Raw genomic sequence first — 21401 nt, 5'->3', positions numbered from 1 at the left:
GTTACAGAGCACCTGTGAGGTCGGGGCAGTGTTACAGAGCACCTGTGAGGTCGGGGCAGCGTTACAGAGCCCCTGTGAGGTCGGGGCAGTGCTACAGAGCACCTGTGAGGTCGGTGCAGTGTTACAGAGCACCTGTGAACACGAATCGGTCATTGGAAAAGAACAGATGTAATTTATTATGACTGTACATGAATAGAATCAATAAAAACTTTTCAAAAATTGGCACAAAGAGGAATATAATAAATGCATGTACTCCTATAAACTCACCATCGGGTATCTTTATGCATACACTTTAACAAACTTAGGGGGAGATTCTCTAAACTAAAAATAAGGTAAAAACCCCGTTATCTGGGTTTTTCCGCATTTTGGGGTGCTCTAAAAAAAACCCGCCAGGTTACTGCGACGGGGGGCATCGACGCCCCATAGAAGCCTATGGGCTTCTACCGCGACCTGCACCTCCCACCCTCACCTGTGTCTGGTAGCTGTGCGGTATTGCCTCCCCTTTGCCAGGACGGCTGGTGAGTCCGGCCTCCGAGGGGGGACATTGGCCACTTCCTCACCATGCCATAGAAGGGGCGGTGAGATTGTCACAGCGCTGGCTGTACCTTTCGATAGATGGGGCGTTCATCGCCTATGTTATAAGTTGGGGCGTTTTAGTGGCCGCCATTATTAACACCCATTGACCGGAGCTAGTCTCCAAGCGCTTTCATTGCCAACCCTTTACAAATGGGGTCATACCAGTTAATAAATATCCGTGACCTTTTATCTTATGCAGTTGTCCGTGTCTATGGGTAATATAGAGTTAAGCTTGTGTTAAAGGTCAATCGCTATAAGTCAATAGGGCCCTTACTTGAGTTTCAGGCATGTCCCATATCATTGCTTCACCCATAAATGTGTAGCGGGGAATGTCTGACAGAAGTGTGGGGCATGCAGGGGAATGCCATGCCATGCTAACCCAGCCTCCTTCACATACAAAGTGCCGCAATGTGATGCCAAGCGAGACCTCTGTTCTCCACATGAACTCAAGTGTGTGATGCACTTGGATTCTTGTTCTTGCCCCCTCTGCCCCGCTGCATGGCAGACCTAGAGGAGGGGGGTGCGAGCCATTTCATTTGAAACCAAACTGCCCGTGTTCTGACATTGTCGGCTGCAAAACCGGAAAATAAAGGACTAAACTCCTTCAGCTCCATAGAGGGAACCCGTGTAACCTGCTCCGAATGATCAGCAGTCACAGAGCACTCTGCGCCTCTTATCCTGCCACCCCCTGCAGAGCGACGCACCACATGGAACGCCGCGGGGGCAATTGGTTTTAGTGGAGGTTTGATACCCGCCCAGCGCTCTCCAGCGATTTATCATTATTGTTCCCATTTCTTCTCTGTTCCCTTCTGAAAGCTTTTTGCCCTTTGTTTAGCAGGTAACATCCTTGAAAAACATTTCCTGAGCAAAGTGCCCGATATGTGCCCTAGAATTGGTTTCACGTCATTATTTTATTTAGGTCGCCCCGGGATACAACAGGACATGTTATGAAAGACAACAGACGTAAGGGAAGTATTACTAAAGCTGGTTATAAAAGTGCCCGGCATCCACACCCTTCCCACTAGCCGGCTCCTGGCAGCCATTTTTATCCGGTGTTCCGCAAGGTATCCGGATGATTGGTCCATACCGTATTCATTACCAACCTAATATATACCACACGTGAAACATTGCTTAATAAAGCATATAGGGATCATTGGGCCTTGTAACCAATGCAGGGAAATGATCCCATTTAAATGTTTATACCTATTTTCATTATTGGGTGCCATCTGGGAGATTGCTAAACTCTTCGGGGAGTCGGGGAGATTGCTAGTGTGACAAGGTTAAAAAGACATCAGTGAGAGGGGAGATTCCAGCTTTTATAGTACCAGTTCTTCCAGACCCCTGCACCTAAAGGACAAAGGACTAGCAGTTGGAGAGTGTGAGCTGAACGGAGTTCACAGCCTAGTGTCGCAGAGAGAGCCTGTTCCTGGGGCCACCGCCAAATAGGTAAAATGAGGTTCCATGGCCCCTGGCATTACGGAGTAGCGTGTGAGAGCAGCAGTATGCAGTGATCAGTGTAAGGAACAAGGGGGATCCTCACCGTTATGGGTACCCTAGCAGCAGAACGAGAGGTGTGAGTCTCGGGAGAGAACAATCTGGGTCAGTGGTAGGAAACCGCGTGGCGGGAGGTCCCCAGCGACGAGTCCATGAGAGATAGACTGCAGAGAGCCTCCAGCAAATAGGGGGAGAAACAACCCATAAGGAGAGTCCTAGTAGGCTGCTGTGGCACTACTGGTCCCAGGATACCCTGGTAATTTATTGCTGTCCCATCATTTTTTATATTGCGAGTGTAAGGAAATGCTGGACTGATGTAATCTTATATAATCTAAATGTAGTTTGTGCTGGAGGGAGAAGGACAATGTATTAAACCATGTCCGAACTGTTAATAAGCTGCTTGCTGTGTGTGCAGATTCGGCCTGGTGTCCAATTCCTACTCCCCTGCCATCCCCAGCACTGGCCGGGTATCACACTAGTATTTCAGGAAGTCTCCCTGACATTCAGGGAGAATTGTCAAGTATGGCTCTATGTGTGTGTGTAAAATATTGTGCTACAGTGTGGCGATATTCAGGTAAAATTCACGATTCCGGTGGATTCAATGTTTTTTTGCCCGCATGTGAACCCAATTCTTCCTGATATACCCTAGTACCTATTAAGCATTGTTACCTCTATGAAAAGACGGCATATTGAATAATCCATTCTGAGCTTTTGTAAATTGGTTCGGCTATGTATTAACTACATCCTGATGTGCCCTACATGTAGTGGTGGGAAGAGCGGGGGGGGGGGGGGGGGGGTGGGGGGGGATTTGGATGGATGGAGAGGTACAATGGCATTCAAGAGCAATGAGTGCTTTAAGTAACATTTAAAGAACAAATTGCATATAATTATATAAAGGGCTAACTTCTCCGCACCTCTTATTATTTATTTATTTATTTATTTATTAACAGTTTCTTATATAGCGCACACATATACCACAGCGCTTTACAGAGAATATTTGAACATTCACATCAGTCCCTGCCCCAGTGGAAATCTATATTCCCTATCACATGTACATGCACACACAGACATTCTAGGGTTACTTTTGTCAGAAGCCAAATAACCTACCAGTATATTTTGGGATTTTTGGAAGAAACCAGAGTACCTGGAGGAAACCCACGCAAGTACGGGGAGATTATACAAACTCCGCACAGTTAGGGCCATGGTGGGAACGGAACCCATGACCTCAGCGCTGTGAGGCAGTACTGCTAACCATTACACCGTCCGTACTGCCCCGTATATATAACACATGGTGGGGATAGAACCCATGACCTCAGTGCTGTGAGGCAGTAATGTAACCATTACACCATCCGTAGTGCCCCGTATATATAACACATGGTGGGGATAGAACCCATGACATCAGCACTGTGAGGCAGTAATGCTAACCATTACACCGTCCGTACTGCCCCGTATATATAACACATGGTGGGGATAGAACCCATGACCTCAGTGCTGTGAGGCAGTACTGCTAACCATTACACCGTCCGTACTGCCCCGTATATATAACACATGGTGGGGATAGAACCCATGACCTCAGCGCTGTGAGGCAGTACTGCTAACCGTTACACCATCCGTACTGCCACCTCTGAGGTGAAGTACCACCAATGACCACTAGAGGCCACTCTATAGACCAAATTACTTCTTAACAGAAAGTGACAGCAAAATGATCTGTTTCAAACTTGCTTGATGTACAGAGAGGGAGCTGTGACGCATGTCTCAAGAAGAAAACTGAACATAGTTAATATGGGTTACATACCTGTACATGTGTATGCAATAAAGTAACTTTAAAGGAGCAAATATTTTACAAAAAATTGCGATCAGGAATAAAAATATTTGTCCAAGATTCATCAGGCCCTTCCTAATATGTACACCTCCACTACTACTTCATGCAGCACACAGCTAGATTGTGGGGGTGATTCAGGTTGGTATGCAAAAGAAAACTCCTCCTTTACTGGACAAAACCATGCTGCACTGCAGGTGGGGCAGAGAGAGTTACGTATGGGGGTGTTATTTTGTTTCTGTACAGGGTAAATGCTGGCTGCTTTATTCTTACACTGCAATTTAGATTTCAGTTTGAACACACTGTGCCCCAAATCTAACTCTCTGCACATGTTACATCTGCCCCACCTGCAGTGCAGCATGTTTTTGTCTACTAAAGGAGGAGTTTGCTTTATAAACCAACCAGCGTCACCCCGTGTGTACTGAGGCACAGGAGATGGCCGCTGATATAGCTGTCTGACCCTGTGCTGGTAACATCAGAGACGGGCTGCAATCATGTACTGTACATTGGTAAATCCTAGGCGCTTGATGAGCTGGAATTGATGCAGTAATTAGCAAAAATGAGTTTAATTGGTAAAGCTCGAGCAGTTAAATGGAAGCTGTGGAATTACTGCTGTTCTCTTTGTTAGCGGGATGTTTTTCCATAGGCAAATTCAGAGAGACAATAGTGGTGTAATGAGTGTGCAGTGCATCCCTTCATACATGTGGAACCAGGCCAATGTTTGTACTATACACGCTATACAACATGGCATGCCATTATTCCCCCAACTTGTGCGCTTGGCACAATATTGCATTCTCCCCCCACACCCTAGTGGCTGGTAGGGCATGAAATACAGCCTGTCAGCACATGTTGGTTAAAAAAAAAAAAAACGTGAAAAAGTCATGTCGACATTTTGACTGTCGACATTTTGACTGTCGACCTAGCCATTGTCGACCTAATGACTGTTTCAACCTTCTACACCAATGCCATACTTAAATACAGGTGATGTATTGGTCTAGGTACTAAGCTTTGGAGAGGATAAAGTACTAACCAATCAGCTCTGGACTACCATGTTGCAGGCTGCACTTGAAAAATGGCAGTTAGGCTGGTTTGGGGGTCTATATACTAAGCATTGGAGAGATAAAGTAGATGGGGATAATGCACCAACCAGGTCCTAGCTGTAATTTTTCAAACACCACAGTAACATGACAGTTAGGAGCTGATTGGCTGGAATGCATTGTCTTTCTCCAAGGTTTAATGCAAAGACCCCTTTATCTATCTCTGGGCAGAAGTATTAAGCCTTGAAATGTGGTAAAGCTGAGAGTGCTAAAGTATAATCTAATTATCTCCTAACTGCCGTGTTACAGACTTGTTTGAAAAATGACATTTTGGAGCTGTTGTGTCGATATGTTATAACTCTCCACTTTATCGCTTTTTAGTAGTACTTCTGGACCTCTCTCTGTACTTTATCTCTCTCCAAGGCTAATGGCGCCCATACACTTGTGCGATCGGATGCGATGCAACATCGCATCTTAAGTGCTCCTGCCACCTGCGATGACAACGTTGGTGCTGGAAGATTTGTGCTATTGGCTTGGGTCGCTGTGTGCAGAAATATCCCTTAAAGGAGGTCATCACCTTGCTGGGAGTTCTGTTATTTAAATGCAGCTGTGCAAACCGCGGTGATGGAAGTTGTTTTGGATCTGTCTGTGTTTGTTCCTCAGATAATTCATCTGCATTTAGAAGCCACTTAGCCTTACACTAATCACAAGAAACACACAGGCGACTTTGTCAGCCGTGAGGAATTGTCAGACTCTTGAAAAAAAGAAAAGTAATTGATCTCTTGAGTAATTTTAACTTCTACTGATCTGCAGACATGTGACTGGTGCAGCTCCTGCTCAGGCTGGAGCGAGAGCTGAATTCACATTATGGACAGATGTAGCACCATTGCATACACCAGGGGTAGGCAACCTGCTTTATGTCCCAACTGTAGCACTGCATGCTGGGATGTGTAGTTTCATAGTGGATGGAGTGCCACAGGTTGTCCCTGGCATAGACCATAGACCAGGGGTAGGCAACCTGTGGTACTCCAGCTGCTGTGGAACTACAGATGGCCTAACACACTTTACATGCCAAATGTAGCACTGCATGCTTGCTGGGATGTGTAGTTTCATAGTGGATGGAGTGCCACAGGTTGTCCCTGGCATAGACCATAGACCAGGGGTAGGCAACCTGTGGTACTCCAGCTGCTGTGGAACTACAGATGGCCTAACACACTTTACATGCCAAATGTAGCACTGCATGCTGGGATGTGTAGTTTCATAGTGGATGGAGTTCCATAGGTAGCCAATCCCTGGCATAGACTGTGTGGAATAACATAGGAAGCGTGAGTGAGGTTTAATCAGGGAGTATAGGTGATAACGAGTAGCTTTATTTGGACATAGGGACCCAGTGTAGGGATTGACGGACTGTAGTTTCAGCACAGGGATCCCAAATTAGTTTTATGACAGTGGTAGATATGGGGCGAGGGGGGGTATAAGTCAGTAAGGATCTCAAAAGGAAAACATTTCTCTTTATTGGCAAAACCATGCTGCACTGCAGGTGGGGCAGAGGGTATCCGTGCAGATGACTGTGGTACTAACTGTAAGCTGTAGTCAAGCATGGATAGCCTTAAACCTGGACTGTAACAGTATGGCGGAGTTAGGGAAACCCTGGTTTAAGATGTTGACTGGTTCTGGGTGTCATGAGAGATTATAGGTCCTGTATAATTCCATATATATAAACGTTCTAGATGGCACAATAAGGTTCAAGACTTGATGAGGTCCAAATAATGGCACCAGAGCAAAGTTTCCTCCACTTAGTTGCTTGTTGCAAGAATAAAATAAAATCGATGTATTTCTCATCCGAACGACTTTTCCCATCTCACTATTTGGTGGAATTTGAATTTTCCCAGTCATTGTAATGGCGTTTCCTATCTGATAACTGCCAGCAGCCATGCACAAAGTCTCTCAATGAAGGATGGGCCAGCTGTTTTACAGGGGAAATCCACAATCGCTCCACTTTCCATCTATTTACAGGATTCCCACAATTATTATGGTTTTACAACAGCAAAAAAAAAAGGCAAAGCGGGATGAAAAATACAATTTTTTTTTTTTTTCTAAAGACGCGAGAACCAAACAAATGAAAAAATCTGGAAAACCTGCCTTCTCTGCCATGCAACTATTAGACGGATTGAATCATTTTCTTTTCCTCTCTAATGGCATGCGTAATTGCTCCAGGTTTACTGGCGTCCTTCACCCGCACTTATTTCGATTAGTGACTGATGCATTTCCATGGTAACCCACAGCAGAGAAAGAACCCGTTGCTAGTGTGTGGGCACAGAGAGATGTGGTCCTTCGTCTGAGCTTACAACTTGTCTAAAATAACACATTTCTCTTTCCGTGGATTTTTTTTTCTTCTCTCCTTCTTCCGCTGACAAAAATAATAATAATAAAAAAGACTCGGCACCTCTGCTGCATTATTTTTTTTCATTCATTTTTTTTTAATATATATATTTTATTTATTTTATTATTATTTTTTATTTTTTTGCAAAGAGGATCAGGCACCAATTTTTCGCTGTTATTTTTTTTTACCGTGTGGATGTTACAAGACTTCAAAACTTGACATCAAGATAGCTGGGAACAATATGCACGAAGGGATGTGAACATCGGGGGAAAGACGCCTTTTGGAATGTTGGCTCTGGGCGTCTCCACGTGAGATGGTCACATCTAGCTTGGAAACTATGGCAGAGAGTTCAAAATTCAAGAAGAAAGTGCATTTTGGAGGTACTGTGGGGTGTGTATGTGTTTATTGTGCCTTCTGGGGAGCTAGCACACACAGTGGGAAAAAGGGGGGGGGGGTTATCTCTAATGTATGGTATTTTTTATTTGTGTGTGTGTTCTGGTAACTGATGTTATCCACATTAAAAGATAACATTGATAGGTGGACATTTTTTTTCTTTAATATATATATGAAGTATATATATGATGCATTTTATATTTGTTCTACAATAAAATGGACAAATTATAGTGTTTCTTTAGCTTTCTGGTATATTTTATTTATTTAGTTATTTATTTGATTATTATTTATTTACTTATTTCCTTATTTAGTCATTTATTTATTTTGTTATTTTTTTTTTTTTATTATTTAGTTATTTATTTACTTATTTCATTATTTAGTAATTTATTTATTTCGTTATTTATTTAGTTATTTAAATGTTTGTGTTTCTTTTTCTCGCCCTGCCATTTATGTGGGTGATTTCTGTTGATTTGCCCATTACGTGGCTGGCAGAATTGCCCGTGTGAATGAAATGTGTATGTCAGCCCTGCAGACAGACAGTTGGCACCGGTCCGAGGTCCAGGTAAACAGTGTTGCATGTGCCCCTGTTTGTGCTTTTACTTGTAGGACGGCAGATTTGTTGTATAAAGACTTGGGAGCACTTATCTGTCTCCGGTTTTTAGGCTGTGCCTGTGGTGAGCTCCATAACCAGGTGCTTTCGGTTGAAAAATCTTCTTATGTGCCGTCCAAAGGGGGTCATACAAAGGCCCAATGCTTTGCAGCAACAGAGCATCCCACACATTGTACCGGTTCTTAATGAAATCTTTGTGGATCAGTCAAGCACAGAACTTCAATATGCTACAGTGTAGGTCTGCAAGCCATGCTGGGACTTGTTGTTCTTCTACAGCACAGGGTCTCAAACTCGGTTCTCGGGACCCCCACACAGTGCATGTTTTGCAGGTCTGCTTACAGAACCACAAGTCTAATAATTAGCTCCACCTGTGGTTCTTTTGTGTCGGTGACGGGGGGAACCTGGGAACCTCGAACTGTGTGGGGTCCCGAGGACCGAGTTGGAGAACCCCTAACTAAACTTGTTAATAAGCTGGTATAGAACACATGGATAAGGAGTCTGTTCTAGCATACTGGTTATTATGTGATACACTGTTTTATGGATAGAAATTCTTCTTTGTGTTCAGTAAAATGCTACGATGGGGAACTGCATGTGAATTATTCTGTATGTAAGTATAACATCTTAAAGTGTTTTATTTTTTGGGGGGGGAGCGATTTTTTTTTTCCTTTCTTTCTTAGGATGAAACCCTAAGTGAACGTCCTTAGGGAATAGCTATTGTGCTGTTAGTAATAGGAGGTTGTTTGGTGTAATTTTGTTCTTTGTGAGTCTCTAAGCGTTGCATAAAACAAGGGGCTGTGTCTTTTACATTGGATCCTTGTGCCTCGTTGTTTCCCGTTTGTAATTAAAGGCTTTGGAACATAATTATAGGACGTAGAAAGACGATTACACACAGATGCACATTCTGCAAAGGGTCTTTTCAAAATGGGACCTAGCTGTTCGTTTTAAGACACAAGGTCAAGTCCCGAGCTGCCGAGTGTGCCCGTCCCCTACACATGGGGAGGCGGCCATTTTGTGGGCTGAACCATTTATTCATGAGAATGACGGATATTATTTAATTAGGGACAACTGGCATTCTTGAGGCACTGTGTCCTCGCTGATGTCACAGTCTCCTTGTGAATTTATTAGTGATGTCACTGGTTCCTTGAGGGTCCGCTCTCATGTGCATTGAGGCCACAAAATGGCTGCTACCACGGTATGTGGGAAACAGGTGGCCATTAAAGGAGCGTGATCCTGCAAACATTTTTTCAGTCTATGTTGATTTATAATGCACACCATTATATAACATACGTGATTATATGTATGGATTTGTATTGTTCTATTATTCATCGTTGCTATCCGCGCACCAGGTCCTGTTCCATTTGGCCGCACCAAGCGTCTTCCTCACTCAAAATGTACATTATTTAAATGAATAGAGCAACCAGAAGTGACATTGGAAATTGTGCAAGGGGCGGGGCAATTGATGGGCGGGGTCTGAGGTGGAGAGCATAGCTTAGTGCAGTGACCCCCTATTTTCATCATTTTTAGGTCATGCCCAGCTCTCTCTGGTGAGCCCCATCTCCCCCCCCCCCCGCACTCCGCCAACTGCCCCCCACCCCCATCCGCGGGACACTGCAGTCCTCGGGAGGGCCCTCCGGGAGAGTCCAACTAGCAGGATTGTCCCGCTGTAATTGGGACAGTTGGGTGGTATGGATGTGAATAAGGTGCTCGGAGGAGCTCCGCTGCACTGGTCGTCTTGGGCCATACGGCGTATTGAGGGCACATCTGTATATCATTATCTTTCACTTGATGATCATATAATAACCAGCACTGCCTCATATGCAGTGTATGTCATATAGCTGCTTTGCGTATTATTGCTTCTGTTCTGAGCAATATGGTCCCAGATATGGCCTGGGCAGTGGTGTAGCTACATATGTGGCAGACCCTGCGGTGGCTTGGGGGAGCAGTGCCAGCAGTGTCTGTGGTGGGTGCCGTTGGCTGAACTGACAGGTGACCCAGGCAGCAGTGAGCCCTGAGCTGGTCCCGCCCTGTACATATCTAATGAGCGGGGACCAAGTGCAGTGCATATTTAATGAGCGGGTCCCGCCCCTTGCATATGTAACTACAATTTTTTTTAGGCAGGGGGGGGGGGGGGGGGGGGATTTCTAGCTACGCCACTGGGCCTGGGGAACCCAAAAATCTGCATCAATGAATCCCCAAGAGAGTCTTCAGCCTAAATAAGAACAAAACTCCCCTCCCATAGCGTCGGATCCTCGCACATTGCTGGGATAAACCATTATGTGGAGTGGGCAAAAATGAGTGAAACTTTCCTGCTGAACGACTCAAACAGCCCTTATTGACGCTCCTGTTCCTGTGCGACTCATTTTTGGCTCCAACGTGCGACTTAGTCACACAAATGAAACCATCAGATGAGACAAAACCTGTTACAGAGACTGCGCTGAGTAATATGATATGCGACACTTATACATCTGTGGGCAAATCTGTATAGAAAATGCTATGGTGCAGCAAATGCGTCCTCTTCACGCTCTGCTCCACCTGCGGCTTTCTGTGGATTTCCAATGAATTTCTGTGCGGTAAAAGTCACTGTCCGACTGCTCTGGTGCTGATTCTCTGAGTCTGTGCTGTGAATAAGACGCATGTGGAAAGCTACATTTGCTCCTCTGAATTGCTCAGCGCGGCTCACCCTCGACGGGCGTCTTTCCCCCATGCCCGGCTTGGTGTATGAGGACACTTCTCTACATTTCAGAGAATGGATGTCCAGTGATAACCCTCAACCTCGGTTTCCCCAATCGGGATGTACATGGATGAACGGGGGTCGGAATACCCCTAGTCAGCATCCCAAAGGAGGGAATCCCGACAACTGTCAGGTAAGTATACGAATATCCCTTTTACACCGAGACAAAAACCAGAGTTTTTGCCTCGTGGACCCAGGTCAGCGTCGGTGTAAACGGGGTAGCTGAAAAAAAAACCGGGTCCATTTCCCAGAGAATCCTACCCTGGTCCTGACCTGTGTGCGGCATCTATTCACCTCATGGATGGAGGCTAGAGGAGGGTGCACGGAGGCTGGGGGCAGCTCAGCAGCTGGGCTTGCCCCCAGTGCTGCGGTCCCGGGTCCCAGCACGGCGATCAGCGGTCCCGGCAAGTTGAGATGATGTCATCTCCAAGCCCGGCCCCATTTACACTGCCATTTACTGTCTGCACTGCAGTGTAAATGGAGCAAATCCCAGATCCGACCTGGCTTTGAACCGTGTTCCAAATACTGGATCAGATCCGAGATTGTGGTGTAAAAGAGGTATTACCTAACCCTGCATTCCCTAACTCTCTGTTCTCGCAGCCTAACCCACCCCACAGCCGGACCCTTTCCCTACCCTGTGGTAGTGCCTAAACGTATTGTAACCCTTGCACCCCACCACCTAAACCAAATATACCCTCCCCCCCATCCAAATACTTAACCCCCCTCCCCACATATTAACCATAAACCTTGCCCTCCCCCCCCAATGCAGCCTAATCCCCCCCCCCTCACTTATACTTAACTCAAACACCCCCCGTCCCCTGCTGCACACTTCCTTGGCTGTCGGTATTCTGGTGTCGGCATCCTGGTCTGTACAAAGATCCGGTGCCATTGTTTTACAGCAGTGATGAAACCGACTTTGGTCTATCAAACCCCAGCATCCTGACCGCTGGGGTACTGACTGGGTCCCCTCCAATCACCCACCACAGATTTGTTTTGTGACTCAGTTGAGTTTTATCTGCCACTAAAATGAAGGGAAGGCATTTAACATGCAGAGTAACCCATGGAAGACGATCGATGATTAATTTTTGCTAGTTAATTTGGTAGTGTATTGCTTCCAGTTTGGTGAATGATACAGTATAGGAAATCAATATCCCAGCTATCATCCGATTAGAATACAGTAAATGTAGTGTCTAATTCTTCCCATTGATTGTTCATTAACGTGATTGGGCAGAGAAGGTACGAAGTGTTAATTACTGACACTTAAGCTATACAACGGACTTCCTTCTTTTCTACCTGACCTGCAGGCGACAATTGAGGCTGTATGCAATATTACTGAGTCATTTCCACCCCAACCTTTGGCTTCTGTGTTTTCTATATAGTTGAATAATGTTGTGTCCATGTTCATCGCTTTGAGGGGGAAATAAATAACTTTTCTGTTTTCTTTTTTAAGAAACGCGCACAGACAGGACTAAAAAATTGTTCCGTCACTATACTGTTGGATCTTACGACAGTTTTGAGGCTTCCAGGTAAGATCTGATCATTTTACGTATGAAGTGTATTTTCTGCCTGTGCCCTGTATCAGTACACACTGCAGCAATGTGCTTGATAAGTGCCGAATATATTTCCCCAATCGATAATAATGAAAGGATGCGCAAAGTATAGATACTGACTTTTGCGGTGATGTGGTGAAGAAGAAAAGAAAGAAGAACATCCATACAGTACTTTAATACCTCTTTTACACCGCCGCAATAACCCAGGTCAGACCCGGGTCAGCGGCGGTGTAAATGGGTCACCCCGTGTCCCTTAACACGGGACTTCTACCCAGGTCCTGACATGGGTTGAACACGGCTAGGACCTGGGTAGAGGGCAGTGTAAATGGGTACGCTGGGTCATCCAACCCAGCTCCCGTTTACATCAATGGGGGAAGCCCAACCTCCAGAGCGCAACGGCTGCAGGTTGGGCGGGAGGCGCACACAGCCTCTGCTGCTGTCTGCTGTACTCTGCAGACAGCAGCGGAGAAGGTGAATGGATGCCTGTGTGTGGCATCCATTCACCTCCCAGATGAGGGCTGGCGGGGTGCACGGGGGCTGGAGGCAACCCAGCAGCTTACCTTGGTGCTGGGCTTGCCCCCAGCACAGCGGTCTGGGGCCCGGCGTGGCGACTGGCAGTTTGAGATGATGTCATCTCCAAGCAGCGGCTTAGGAACCGCCTGCATCAGGTAGTGGGGGGGGGGCTGGTGTAAAAGGTATCAAACGCTGAGTCGCACCTGGGTTGAAGCTGGGTCCAAAAACCTGGGTGCGACCCAGCGTTTTGGTGTAAAAGGTGTATTATTTTATTTGTGATTGGACAATGCCCCATAAATGCACTTTTTATTTTTTTGCAAAAACTCCTGAAAACTACAGCGCTAATAATTTAGTTTATTTGAATGTGCAAATATTCATGCATTCATTCCCCTTGCATATAACTGTATTGCCACTAGAGGAGCTGAGTGTGGTATAGAAGGTCTAAAACAGGTCTGGCCACACTGGTCCTCAAGTTCTACCAACAGGTCTCATTTCCCAGACCACCTAGCTCAGGGCTGGGCAACACCGGCCCTCCAGATGTTAATGAACTACACATCCCAGGATGCTTTGCATTAGTTTTGCTATGTTGCCATGCTGAAACTGATGCAAGGCATGCTGGGATGTGTAGTTCATCAACATCTGGATGGCCGGTGTTGCCCAGCCCTGACCTAGCTGGTGCACAGGTGCAGTCATTACTAACTGTCACACTGCCCAGACCACCTAGCTGGTGCACAGGTGCGGTCATTACTAACTCACATTTCCCAGACCACCTAGCTGGTGTACAGGTGCAGTCATTACTAACTGTCACACTGCCCAGACCACCTAGCTGGTGCACAGGTGCGGTCATTACTAACTCACATTTCCCAGACCACCTAGCTGGTGTACAGGTGCAGTCATTACTAACTGTCACACTGCCCAGACCACCTAGCTGGTGCGCAGGTGCAGTCATTACTAACTCACATTTCCCAGGTCACCTAGCTGGTGCACAGGTGGGGTCATTACTAACTGTCACATTTTCAAACCTGTGCTGCAGTCATTCCTAACCGACACAGTCTACAGAACCACAGGTGGCCTGGGAAACATGGACTGTTGGTAGGTCTTGAGGACCGGTTTGGCCACCCCTGGTCTACAGAAGTGGGTGTGGTAGAGGTCTACAGTATTTAGTGGGTGTGGTAGAGAAGGTCTATAGTATTTGGTGGGTGGGGCAGAGGTCTATAGTATTTAGTGCTGTGCTATTTTTCAGTAGGAACCAGCAGGAACTCAGTTTCTGAACCTCTAATTAAACATCATAAGGAACTGAAAATGTACTTTCCATTCAGATTCATTTTATTGTCATTGCCCTATGACAGGACAACAAAATTAAGTTTTAACATATGTCCGTAATCCAGTATACATCAACAAACACAGTGTATAGTGGGTGTGGCAGAGAAGGGCTACAGTGTATAGTGGGTGTGGCAGAGAAGGGCTACAGTGTATAGTGGGTGTGGCAGAGAAGGGCTACAGTGTATAGTGGGTGTGGCAGAGAAGGGCTACAGTGTATAGTGGGTGTGGCAGAGAAGGGCTACAGTGTATAGTGGGTGTGGCAGAGAAGGGCTACAGTGTATAGTGGGTGTGGCAGAGAAGGGCTACAGTGTATAGTGGGTGTGGCAGAGAAGGGCTACAGTGTATAGTGGGTGTGGCAGAGAAGGGCTACAGTGTATAGTGGGTGTGGCAGAGAAGGGCTACAGTGTATAGTGGGTGTGGCAGAGAAGGGCTACAGTGTATAGTGGGTGTGGCAGAGAAGGGCTACAGTGTATAGTGGGTGTGGCAGAGAAGGGCTACAGTGTATAGTGGGTGTGGCAGAGAAGGGCTACAGTGTATAGTGGGTGTGGCAGAGAAGGGCTACAGTGTATAGTGGGTGTGGCAGAGAAGGGCTACAGTGTATAGTGGGTGTGGCAGAGAAGGCTACAGTGTATAGGGGGGGTGGCAGAGAAGGGCTACAGTGTATAGGGGGTGTGGCAGAGAAGGGCTACAGTGTATAGTGGGTGTGGCAGAGAAGGGCTACAGTGTATAGGGGGTGTGGCAGAGAAGGGCTACAGTGTATAGCGGGTGTGGCAGAGAAGGGCTACAGTGTATAGTGGGTGTGGCAGAGAAGGGCTACAGTGTATAGTGGGTGTGGCAGAGAAGGGCTACAGTGTAAAAAACTATTTAGTACTATGTGACCACCATCAGTGAAATGTGTGCCCTCCTGGGCTCGCTGCATCCGCCATGCTTTGGGCAAGGTAACTATTCCTAGTTGTAGTCCATGTGGATAGTAAAGGAGACACTTTCATGAAGCTAAAAATGAACCTAAAAAAAAAAAACAGTCTGGTTAACATGCAACTTTTTGTTGGTTCGTGTAACGTTGTTTTTTTGCTACTTACTGCCATTCTTTATGCTGAGCAGCTGAGGCCCACTAATGGATAGAAACTGTGTTTTTTAGGTTCTCTGTCCTATATATTGCTGTGTATGATTACGATACCCATGTGTTAATATACTCTTGGCTGTGTTTTAGGTTCTCTGTCCTATATATTGCTGTGTATGATTACGATACCCATGTGTTAATATACTCTTGGCTGTGTTTTAGGTTCTCTGTCCTATATATTGCTGTGTATGATTACGATACCCATGTGTTAATATACTCCTGGCTGTGTTTTAGGTTCTCTGTCCTATATATTGCTGTGTATGATTACGATACCCATGTGTTAATATACTCCTGGCTGTGTTTTAGGTTCTCTGTCCTATATATTGCTGTGTATGATTACGATACCCATGTGTTAATATACTCCTGGCTGTGTTTTAGGTTCTCTGTCCTATATATTGCTGTGTATGATTACGATACCCATGTGTTAATATACTCCTGGCTGTGTTTTAGGTTCTCTGTCCTATATATTGCTGTGTATGATTACGATACCCATGTGTTAATATACTCCTGGCTGTGTTTTGTGACTTTCCACCATGACATGATGTTGCCAAATGTTCTGTATCTTTATTCCATGACTTGACCTCAGGCTGTGTACACACTGGCCATCGTCCCGATTGAGCAACTTATTTTTATCATTTATGCACAAACAATCTTGTTAATAGGCCCCTCCCCCTATGTAATGCACAACTATGGGCCAGATGTATCAAGCGTCGAAAAGTGATAAAATGGAGAGTGATAAACAGCCAAACTACCTGTCATTTTTCAAACCCAACCTATAACATGTCAGGTAGGAACTGATTGGCTGGTGGTCAGCCCGATGTCTGGCTGATTCAGGCCCATTCCGATGGCGGGAGAAAACGTCAGCACCAGCCTCCTCTTCGGCGGACTCCGAGGGATATAACAGTCCATTTAGACTGACTTTCATATCTGAAGGGGAAATAAATCATTCGATGGTCATGACCATCGAGTGATTTCTCTCCCATTTGGCTGCATGTGAGGGATGAGTTTGTGTACATCCCCTCACATGTTACCGAGGGGATTTGGCGGGTGGGGGTTCCGCCATGCGCCAGGCGGCGTTTCAGAGCTCACTAGGCATCAAACAAATGCTGCTTAGCGAGCTTTCCTGAATCGGGCCCTTAGTACAATTACACTGTTCTTCTGTAGTCTACATTGTTCTGCAATGTCTAACCCAAACCATATTGTACATAGGAGAAAGGGTATTAAGAGGCGCGTCGGATTTGCGCATTTCCACCTTCTTGTTTTATTAGAATATCTATGTACCCCATCTATTTGTGTTACTGTGAAATCTTATTGAGTTATGGAGACTCATTCGCAGTAGTTGTCTTTTGGTTTAAAAGTTGTCATCTCGCTGACTGATCCTTTGTTGTGGTCTTTCTCCATGATTACGGCTTTGGTCCATTAGATGTAGCTGCAGTTTTATCCTTATGGGGGAACTCTGCCTTGTCGGACTCCCGCTGACCATAATCTTGTTGAGTTATAAGTGGCCGCGGACTCCTTGGTCTATGTATGGCCGCTGCGTTGATCTTAATGGCTGACGTTTCCTTTGTGTATTATATACTTTGCTGCTTTATTTACATATTTCGTTTTTTTGTGTGTGTCTTTTGTTCTTGATGAATGTACCAAAAGCGTGTTGTCTTTATTTTATTCTATTTCTACGGTGCCCAGTCTCAGTGTGTCTGCCAATTATTACTGCTGTACGTGAACAGAAATATAGGGGCAGCCCAGGCGTAATTATGTCAGAGGAACTGAATGTCTTTGTAGGATGAGGGATACTTTATCGGAAGGCGTGAGAGGCTCAGATAGGCGGCAAAAACCCAGGACACTGGTACGCATGGCATGTGGAGTTGGGTCACAATTTGCGTCACAGGAAAAGTCTATACTGAGGCTGCTCATGGCAAGAAAAGAAAATACGGTACTTGTGTATTATCACGGCGCCCATCGCATCGCAGACCATAAGGCATGCGATGGTATGCGATGCGATTTCCCGTGATGTTCCCCAATGTCATACAATGTTAAAATTGTATGGCATTGAATATGGCATATAGGGGCAGATGTATTAAGCCTGGCGAAGAGATAAAGTGGAAGGAGATAACGCACCAGCCAATCACCTCCCAACTGTCATATTTCAAACACATCTGATTGGCTGGTGTGTTATCTCCTTCCACTTTAACTCTTTGCTAGGCTTAATACATTTGGCCGAATATGCCATACAATGTGATGCGATGCGATTATAAATTGTATAAGCACCCTAATGGGTGCTTACAATGTTAAATGCACCCCCACGCCACCCCCAGTATGAACGTGAACCCGAAGCGTGGCGAGCGGCGCCGCTACGCGTCCTCCGACCTTTTCATACCCCCACTATCCACGTCGGTGTGGAGTTGATCTTATATAGTGTGGCTCTCACCCTGATCATGTGCGGCTCCTGCTCCCACTGGAACGGAAGCCGCAGCACTGCCCGGCGATGCGGCTATATCTGGAAGGCAGCACTATCAGAGCTGCGCCGCCGCTGTCCTTAGCTTGGGGTAAAGCTAAGTAGCAGGGCAGCGCTACCCCTGCAGCTTCCGCTCCAGTTTTTCTCCCAGCTTCCACCTCTCCTGCAGGAGTAGCAGCCAGTCCCCCCGTTAAACATGTGGTGCTGGCGTGCTCCACCGACGTCGAGGATCGTCATTCATGGCGCAACAATAGTGCGCACAATATTTGAAATGTCCTCTGGAAGGGACACCAGGAGGGGGAGCAGGAGTGTTCTCTGCACTGCGCTCTGCTCCTCTCCCCATAGAAGCAGCTGCACCGCTCTCCATCTCTACCTGCAGCAGCAGGGAAGGCTGGGCTGGCCCTCATATAAATATTTACAGTAAGTGGCACTTTTGGGGGCATTGACTACTAGTGGCAGTATGTGGGGGTATTAAGTATTGCATAATGTGTGGCATGTGTAAGGGGCATTACGGTGTGCAGCATCATGTGTATAGGGCATTATGATGTGCAGCTTCAGTGTGCAGCATCATGTGTAATGGGTACAATGATGTGCGGCATTATGTGTAATGTATACTATGGTGTGCGGCATCATGTGTAATGGGTACTGTGGTGTGCGGCATCATGTGTAATGGGTACAATGATGTGCGGCATTATGTGTAATGTATGCTATGGTGTGCGGCATCATGTGTAATGGGTACTGTGGTGTGCGGCATCATGTGTAATGGGTATTATGGTATGCGGCATCATGTGTAATGGGTACTATGGTGCGCGGCATCATGTGTAATGGGTACTATGGTGCGCGGCATCATGTGTAATGGGTACTATGGTGCGCGGCATCATGTGTAATGGGTATTATGGTAGGCGGCATCATCTGTAATGGGTACTATGGTGCGCGGCATCATGTGTAATGGGTACTATGGTGTGCGGCATCATGTGTAAGGGGCATTATGTGTGCAGCATCATGTGTAATGGGTACTATGGTGCGCGGCATCATGTGTAATGGGTACTATGGTGTGCGGCATCATGTGTAAGGGGCATTATGTGCGCGGCATCATGTGTAATGGGTACTATGGTGCGAGGCATCATTTGTAATGGGTACTATGGTGTGCGGCATCATGTGTAATGGGTACTATGGTGCGCGGCATCATGTGTAATGGGTACTATGGTGTGCGGCATCATGTGTAATGGGTATTATGGTAGGCGGCATCATCTGTAATGGGTACTGTGGTGTGCGGCATCATGTGTAATGGGTACTATGGTGTGCGGCATCATGTGTAATGGGTACTATGGTGCGCGGCATCATGTGTAATGGGTACTATGGTGTGCGGCATCATGTGTAATGGGTACTATGGTGTGCGGCATCATGTGTAATGGGTACTATGGTGCGCCGCATCATGTGTAATGGGTACTATGGTGTGCGGCATCATGTGTAATGGGTATTGTGGTGCGCGGCATCATGTGTAATGGGTACTATGGTGTGCGGCATCATGTGTAATGGGTACTATGGTGCGTGGCATCATTTGTAATGGGTACTATGGTGCGTGGCATCATATGTAATGGGTACTATGGTGTGCAGCATCATGTGTAATGGGTATTATGGTGTGCGGCATCATGTGTAATGGGTACTATGGTGTGCGGCATCATGTGTAATGGGTACTATGGTGTGCAGCATCATGTGTAATGGGTATTATGGTATGCGGCATCATGTGTAATGTGTACTATGGTGTGCGGCATCATGTGTAATGGGTACTATGGTGTGCGGCATCATGTGTAATGGGTACTATGGTGCGCGGCATCATGTGTAATGGGTACTATGGTATGCGGCATCATGTGTAATGGGTACTATGGTGTGCGGCATCATGTGTAATTGGTACTATGGTGTGCGGCATCATGTGTAATGGGTACTATGGTGTGCGGCATCATGTGTAATGGGTACTATGGTGCGCCGCATCATGTGTAATGGGTACTATGGTGTGCAGCATCATGTGTAATGGGTATTATGGTGCGCGGCATCATATGTAATGGGTACTATGGTGTGCAGCATCATGTGTAATGGGTATTATGGTGTGCGGCATCATGTGTAATGGGTACTATGGTGCGCGGCATCATGTGTAATGGGTACTATGGTGTGCGGCATCATGTGTAATGGGTACTATGGTGCGTGGCATCATATGTAATGGGTACTATGGTGTGCAGCATCATGTATAATGGGTACTATGGTGCGCGGCATCATGTGTAATGGGTACTATGGTGTGCGGCATCATGTGTAATGGGTACTATGGTGCGTGGCATCATATGTAATGGGTACTATGGTGTGCAGCATCATGTGTAATGGGTACTATGGTGTGCGGCATCATGTGTAATGGGTACTATGGTGTGCGGCATCATGTGTAATGGGTACTATGGTGTGCGGCATCATGTGTAATGGGTATTATGGTGCGCGGCATCATGTGTAATGGGTACTATGGTGTGCGGCATCATGTGTAATGGGTACTATGGTGTGCGGCATCATGTGTAATGGGTACTATGGTGCGCGGCATCATGTGTAATGGGTACTATGGTGTGCGGCATCATGTGTAATGGGTACTATGGTGCGTGGCATCATATGTAATGGGTACTATGGTGTGCAGCATCATGTGTAATGGGTACTATGGTGTGCGGCATCATGTGTAATGGGTACTATGGTGTGCGGCATCATGTGTAATGGGTATTATGGTGCGCGGCATCATGTGTAATGGGTACTATGGTGTGCGGCATCATGTGTAATGGGTACTATGGTGTGCGGCATCATGTGTAATGGGTACTATGGTGTGCGGCATCATGTGTAATGGGTACTATGGTGCGTGGCATCATATGTAATGGGTACTATGGTGTGCAGCATCATGTGTAATGGGTATTATGGTGTGCGGCATCATGTGTAATGGGTACTATGGTGCGCGGCATCATGTGTAATGGGTACTATGGTACACGGCATCATGTGTAATGGGTACTATGGTGTGCGGCATCATGTGTAATGGGTACTATGGTGCGTGGCATCATATGTAATGGGTACTATGGTGTGCAGTATCATGTGTAATGGGTATTATGGTGCGCGGCATCATGTGTAATGGGTACTATGGTGTGCGGCATCATGTGTAATGGGTACTATGGTGTGCGGCATCATGTGTAATGGGTACTATGGTGTGCGGCATCATGTGTAATGGGTACTATGGTGTGCAGCATTATGTGTAATGGGTACTATGGTGCGCGGCATCATGTGTAATGGGTACTATGGTGTGCGGCATCATGTGTAATGGGTACTATGGTGCGTGGCATCATATGTAATGGGTACTATGGTGTGCGGCATCATGTGTAAT

The 21401-nt window shown here is 46.3% G+C and overlaps 1 protein-coding gene across 1 annotated transcript in view; it reads left to right on the top strand.

The window, feature by feature from the left end:
* Positions 1 to 21401, top strand: part of SHANK2 (SH3 and multiple ankyrin repeat domains 2) — a 303970-nt gene that overhangs the window by 133086 nt on the left and 149483 nt on the right. Inside the window, exon 13 of the mRNA XM_083163796.1 lies at positions 12494 to 12569. Coding sequence (XP_083019922.1) covers positions 12494 to 12569 — 76 coding nt within the window. The remainder of the gene's footprint in view (positions 1 to 12493; positions 12570 to 21401) is intronic.

This window comes from Crinia signifera, chromosome 11 (genome assembly GCF_055691185.1).
Source record: "Crinia signifera chromosome 11, ASM5569118v1, whole genome shotgun sequence".
NCBI lineage: Eukaryota > Metazoa > Chordata > Amphibia > Anura > Myobatrachidae > Crinia > Crinia signifera.
Note: the sequence above shows the minus strand (reverse complement) of the source record. Positions and strands in the feature narration are given on the sequence as shown.